This window comes from Porites lutea, chromosome 10 (assembly GCF_958299795.1).
Source record: "Porites lutea chromosome 10, jaPorLute2.1, whole genome shotgun sequence".
Taxonomy (NCBI): domain Eukaryota; kingdom Metazoa; phylum Cnidaria; class Anthozoa; order Scleractinia; family Poritidae; genus Porites; species Porites lutea.
The window spans coordinates 4,144,734-4,151,794 of record NC_133210.1 but is presented as its reverse complement, the minus strand read 5'-3'; the positions used below and the strand labels follow the sequence as shown (position 1 = coordinate 4,151,794).

At 40.5% G+C, this 7,061-nt stretch overlaps 1 protein-coding gene across 1 annotated transcript; it reads right to left on the bottom strand.

Moving 5' to 3' along the window:
- Nucleotides 1-414: 414 nt before the first annotated feature.
- Nucleotides 415-5,861, bottom strand: LOC140951278 (uncharacterized). The gene is made up of 6 exons (XM_073400519.1): nucleotides 5,772-5,861; nucleotides 4,141-4,300; nucleotides 3,171-3,240; nucleotides 2,248-2,501; nucleotides 1,565-1,751; nucleotides 415-973 (listed from the first exon to the last, which is right to left on the bottom strand). Exons 1-6 carry the CDS (start codon nucleotides 5,783-5,785, stop codon nucleotides 759-761), a joined length of 900 nt encoding a protein of 299 aa, XP_073256620.1. The 5' UTR covers nucleotides 5,786-5,861; the 3' UTR covers nucleotides 415-758.
- Nucleotides 5,862-7,061: the final 1,200 nt, after the last annotated feature.

Here is a 7,061-nt window from a genome sequence, read left to right as displayed (position 1 = left end):
TGTGAAATATGACTTTCACTATCAAACTCAGACGTGGATGAAGCAACTGCGTGAGCTAAGCAACAGCATTTTCTCTTTTCAACAGTCAGAATAAACTTGATCTCTTTCTTAGCTGTTCAGGATGGAGTCAGCGTGACGCGCCGAAGCGGCAGCGAAGAAGACGAAGATTTTTCTGACTGTTGCAAAACTATGTGAGAAAACTGTCTCAGAGTGATAGAAGTAACAAAGACCTGTAACACTCATGAACCAGGGGCGGATCTAGCGGGAGGGTGCAGGGGGTGCGCACCCCCCCCCCCCCCGAGATGACCTGCAGTTTTCTAATACAGTTGGTATTCTGCAAAAAAAAAACTATGTGGTTAACTGGTGTTGTAGTAGAGCAAGAGACGAGTGCACCCCCTCCTAAATATATCCTGGATCCGCCCCTGTAAACAATGTGCGCTTTAAAGACCTTGTTTATCTTTGAACTCTTATTAAATTTCAGTTTTAGTTTGTAATACGACGGCCAGCTATTCATGTGTAAGACAGACATCGATGAGACCACTGGTCAGAGCTGAGTACCTCCGTCTCTGACAGGTACTTATCCGGTATGCAACTAGTCAAAGAAAAGTACTCTAGGTCGGTGGGTACCAACTCTAGGTGTCCATTTTAAAGGTGTGATTCTCTGATAGTCGACAGAGTTGACTGGAGTCAACAACACCCCTGAGTTCGTAAATGAACGTAAACCGACTGCCTTAGCTTTTAGGTTTTTGATGGTCTCATTAAACCTGTTGTGGGATCGACGATCCTTTTTTAAAATAAGACTTTGCCACTATCATGGAAGCGCTCCTTCTGTGTCGGAATTGTAAAAGTTCTCGTCTGTGTTTCATTTTAAGAGTAAAATAGGTTGCCTTTATTCTACTATGAAATTCTTCAAGCACTTGTGTTAGCTCCGCTTTAACTGCAGCCGGTCCTTTCTGCTGGGTTCTTGGCTCATCTACGAAGAATCATAAAAGTAATTTATCGTGAGCAGTTTACAATCCACGTTTACAATTACTCTTTGCTTACTTCAGTATGGCATTTCTATTTTACTACACGCTCCGTTGGCTAGAAAAGGGCTATATATAGATAAACAATAAACGCAAGGGGCACCGACTTTTTACTATGCCTTGCAACGAGTAAGATATTGTAAGTCTATATTTAGGCTCTTTGTACTAAGGAGCTAACGAGCCGAGAACGTACAGTGAAATCGTGAACAACATGTACAAGATATAGCTAGGTTGTTTCTTTTAAATATTTTTTGGCTTTTTTTTCAATGGAAGCCAATGTTGAAATATACTACATTCTTCCTGCTAGCGTTGCCTCTAGAGGCTCAAGATTTTAACTATATACCGTAGTAACTTAGTAATTATTTGCAAGTGACATTCGGGACGTACTTTGATAGAGTGACCCTTGCGTGTATAGCGTTCCGTCTGCTTTCTAACCAACGTCCTCTGAGTGTGTTATCGTTGATAAACTTAGCGCGTAGAGGATCAAGATACCAGCTGAAAAATAGGCTGGTAGTATGTTTTATACAATTGGTGCTTACCTTGCTTAGGGTTCAACCTTAACCATATAAAATGGAAAGACAAGCCACTTAAAACACAAATGAGGAGAGATGTTACGATAATTAGGAGTGTTCGCTTAAAGAGCAGGTTGTCTGTCTCAAAAAATGGAATAACTGAGACCGTCTGTATTTCGTCTGTGGGCTTGGCTATTGGCTGGGCACTGCTATCCTGAAAAAAGTCAAAAGTGGAACAAGGGTCACAAAACAAGCTACCCATTTCGAAGACCTACCTTTACTAAGAAGTCAAAAAAAAAATAATGATAAGAATAACTGACAACAATCAAGTTAAAACAACTGAAATGGAAATTACGTCCTGGTTAAGTGGCTTAATAATCGAATTCATGATCATGACTCAAAGGATTATATGAAGTATGTTAGCATTAATGTCCTGTAAGATTTAAAGTTATGTCTCATATTTCGCGCTTTTTCACACGACGTCTACGCGAACTACTCATGCGAGTAACTCCACTCATAAGTAACTCATTATCAATTAACTAAAATAAAAACATCCCCCCCTCGCCACCAATTCTTTTATCCATCTTTTTCTCCAAGAAAATGAAAGCGAATTATTTTTAAACACAAGCTATGGTGCAAGGCTACCCCTATCCCCAACAGGCAGTCAGTTCTTTGATCTCCCTGGTATCTATGGTTCCTCCTTCTCTTACCTCTTCTTCCTGTAACAGTAACTCGACTGGATGATTCACTAAGTATTCTTTGAAGTATTTTGAAAGGTTTCTTGCATCTCCCGTTAAAATAATGCCATAATGGAATGTGTTGGGCAAGACTTTCACCACTTCAAAGTCAGAATCATTCAGCTCCTTTTTAAAAGAGTCCACGGTCAAGATGTCAATTAATGCCCCATCTATTGCTTGGGATTCAAGCCCTTGGAGTAGAGCGTCCCTCGTTGGATACGAAACACCTGTAATGAACCAGTGTTCTTAGAATTTTGTCTTCATGTTCCCTGAGAACGTTAGTATTTGTGAGTATTAATAGGGACCTTAAGATCCGGTGACGGCAAGGAGAACGTCAAAAAAGCAAGCAAAACAACTCTACACGTGCATCACGCTTTTTTGTATATTTCTTTGTCGTCCCCGCTTGACTACGACGTGAAAATGCCTAATTTCACGTTTTATGGAGGGTGTAAACAAGCGAGGACGAAATTTTCTTTCTTCTTCTCAACTTGGCCGATATATTTCTTAGGAAATCAACTCCAGGTGAGTTCGCCTTCATATGAAAAAGGCAGCGAGTTCGAGTAATCACGATAAAGATTGAAAGAAAAGTGAAATCACTCTTTGAGTGACGTGTTCGCGCCGCAGTCACCGTCCTCGGATCTTAGGTCCCCATTCAAGAGGCCATAACTGATGTCACGAAAGAAGTAAATCAAATTCACTAAAAAAGGATTACTCTGGTGCTCGCTATACTTCTTTCATCCCGGTCAGATTTATGAAGTCTTCAGTGGTACTGAATTTGACGGCCTCTAAATATTAAAGAGCTAAATAAAATGCAATTTGGATATGCAGCAAAACATAAAGCTTTACAATCCTGTGCCTATATAGCTGCTTCCACAGTTATCGATTTTCTCACTTACATTTCATCCCTTTGGTTCCATTCATGCGCATGCCCAAAGGATACTCCATTGAACCAGTCACCACCCCAACCTGGCAAAAGATGCAAACTGAAATAGTCCATTTTACAGTGACGGGTGCAAAGAAGGCTCTAGTTGACCTTGTTTTGATACAAACCTTCCCCCTTTATGATGTTAATCCATGTTATTCTTATGCTAACGTGTATTTTTAGCATGATTTTCATAAGAAAAGGATAGAGGTTTGTATCAGAACAAGGTCAACCTCAGCCTCACGTTCACTCAGAGGCTAGGGTACTAAGCTCATAACTGTGAATTGGTCTATTATGCAGCACGACGCTGTGCTCAAACCGTTAGTCGAGAGAAAATCTAAAAAAGGCGTTAAATCTTGAGTTCTTAGCACTCCCACCACACAAAGGTTTGCAGTTCGAACTGCGATGGAGAAATAAGAATATTTTTTGCCCAACTAGTCTTGATGAGAAATTGTGGGGTATCGGAGCTGATACGGCACAAATTTTTTTTGTGGGCCGGGGGGAGGGGGGGCGGCTGGGGGTCTTTTGAATCGGTAAAATCAACTCTGAGGCTGTAGGTGACGGGTTCCCAGGATTGCTCAGATGAAGTTGGTGTAACTGATGCTATAAAGGACAACATTTAGGATCACCCGACCTCATTCCCAGGCCAATTCGCGCTATGCGAGTGAGCAGAGCAGGCTTGGAACCGAGCGCGGGTGACAACAAATCTGAACTCGCAAAGAAAGACTGAGAAAGAGGCTGAGGACCACCGGTTTTTTTTTCCACAGCGTAGTATATTTTTTCACTAGCGGAGTTATTACCATCGGTGGCAACAGGATTCTAGTTATGTGATTAGCCCTAAGATGAAAGATGACTCTAGTATTACTTACTGCGCTCCCCTTATAGCGGGAAGCAACCATTTTAAGACCAGCCCATAAAAAGAATATCAGTGTTCCTATACTTACTTTCCGGGATCGCTCAGGATTAGCTGCCTCGTCAATAACAAACACAGTGAGTGATGCTGTGATTGAGGCTATAAAGAGTGCATTCATGATCGTACCCACTAGAATAGCGACCACGGCAAGTAGTCGTCCTGGAACTGTGATTGGAAAACGATCATCATACCTGTGTGTGAAAATATCCGTTTGTATGAGAAGGCTCCCAGTTGACTGAGGCCATTTTTAATAATAAGCTTTAGTATTTACCTAATCGGTGAATAGCAATTTTCGCGCGTTTTGATTAGCTCCCGGAACGGAATATTCTTGGCTATTCACTGTTTTACGAACGGGGCCAAATGGCGTCTCGTTCCAAGACATTTTCGGAGGACAAAATTTGAGCGATAACTGAAGCAGTCGTACAAACAAATACCAAGAAAGCGACGAACTTTGGCTTGTTGGTGTTTACTGGTAGGTAGAAAATTATTTTAATGCTGAATTTGCAGCAAAATCGTAAAAATGCTCTTGACAAAATCTCCGAAATGTTTGTAAATTGTAAACAAAGTTCCTACTAAGTGACGTTTTTAATTTACAAAAAGGTACTTTTTTTGTTTTTATTCAACTGATTTGGTAAATACTAAATCAACTATCCCCCTCAGGGTCGGTGAACAGCGCTAGAAATATACCTCCACGCTTCGCGTATCGCTATAACCACCACCACTATTCACCTCCCCTTCGGGGGATAGTTGTATATTATTTATCCATCTTTAAAAATATATACAATGGATTTACATAAATAAAGTGAAAAACCATATTCTATGAAAAGCTATTAAGTGACTAGTCTTATAAAAAAGTAAGTAAAAATATACAGATCATAAAAGGAGTCTTGCAGCTCTTGCTATAAACGAATTAGTATGTGTTTGCGTTCCTGACTTTGGTATTGTTACTGAACCAGGTTTGGATCTTAAGTTAATAGAGTGGAACGTTTATCTCCAATTGGAATGAATATATTCAGGAATTCAGTCCAGCGTTAGAAGATGACCTCAAAAACCCAGTTCCACTTTTTGTCTTTACCTTCCTATGAACTGCTTAGAGTGACATTTTATGTTATCATTACTGTATCGCTGGGTAAAGGCTCAACAGTATTTTGTAAGCTTGAGTTACATGTTCTTAGACAAAAATCGTGCTTACCATTTGGCTTAATCTTGGATTAAACTTAACCATCTTTCGAGCAAGCGGGCCCAGATTACATAAGAGAGTATGTGACTTTGTATAAATGTGTCACTAGCGTTTGTTTTAAATGCGAAAAGGGATCATACTACCACTTGCAAACATTTTTCTCAATTCCTATGTTTTCAGTTGGGCATGGAGGAGGCTGGATACTGCCCCTGACTAATTTCAAGAATCTTGAAACTATAACGCGTCAAAAGACGTCTCAGCCAAGGACAATTCCTCCCCGTGACGTGGCTACGTTGATGTAAAAATAGCCTCTGTAGCCTGGTCATTCGCCATCTTGGATTTCCCTAGTTATTTTCAGGATTTTTGACGAACTGCTTTACAATAATCGACTAGTTAAGGCTAAACGTCACGCACATAGTCTTTCCGAAAAGGCACGCATAAGGAAATATACAAATTGTCTACATCAGACAATAATGGCATACCCATTAGTTGTCATGGTAACAAAAGACCACCATAACCCTTGCTTCCAACCGCGGGTAAAGCGTGGCGAAAACTGATCTTGATTTACAGCCTTCTCCTACAAAGACAACAACACGGAAGCCGGTGGTTAGGACTCTTGAAACTTTACATTTTATAGCAAATTTATACCACTGGAACATATAGATTAACTCAGGTTTTAAATCAGCAGAGAAAATTGGATGACAGGCTTTTGCCGAAAAGATCCAAGCGAGCTTTAACTTTTGCGTAAAATCTGTTTCTAAGCAAATTCAGTAAGCTTCATTTATGAAGAAGAAATTTTGAACCATGTTTAACAAAACAACTTTTAAATGTGTTAATCTGATATTAAAGAGTGAATTAGCCATAAGTCACTAGGATTAATTTTATTGTCCTAGTTTTCATCAAACAATGGGGGTCAGGGGCGTAGCTTGTAATTTCCATAGGTACGCACAGTTTTCTCGTGAGTGACTCGAACTTATCGATTAATTTAAAAAGAAAAATGATTATCCGTATAGTACAGACTTTGGAATTCAATTGATGTGGAAAAAGTTTAAGCTTTTTAAAATGATAGGAAATCGTCTGACGTAACTGTCAACCACGAAAAAGGGAACAAACGTTTTCGACTGAAACTCCGCTTTCGCTATATCTTCACCAGGGCCGGACCAAGATGCATACAATTAAACGTCGGTCGTACAACCAACGTTGTTAATTCCGGCCAAAAAGAAACAAACAAACAAAATCATAAACGAACTTTTAGCCATCATGTCTCACCAAATTCCACACAGCTAAGCCAAAGACGCAGTACATGACAAACATCATCATAAAAGCAGGCCAGCACTTCAGGACTGAGGAACCTAACTTGCCAGCATATATTTCTCCACGATTTGGCTTTCTCATAATCATGGCAAGCCCATCTACCTTCACCACGGGGAGAAATACCCACTCTTCACTGGCAACCTGCTTTTCGGGATTTATACTGATTGGTAGGGTAAACTCAGTGTGCGGCACAGAAAGCATTTTACTGATGTTATGAATGTTGATTGTCTCCTCTCTAAAGTCAAGAACAGGCCCTGTTTGATTCTGCGCAGACGTCTTTTGATCAAGCACAGTCCTATCTTGATCACGTGCCCTCCTCTTTCGCCCATCATATGCAGCGTCACCATGGTCACGAACATTCCTCATCCGACCGTGCCTTGTCTTATCATGGTCATGCGCAGTATGCTTGAACGCGGCTCTTCGATGGCCACGACCATTCCTTTTAAGGTTATGCTTAT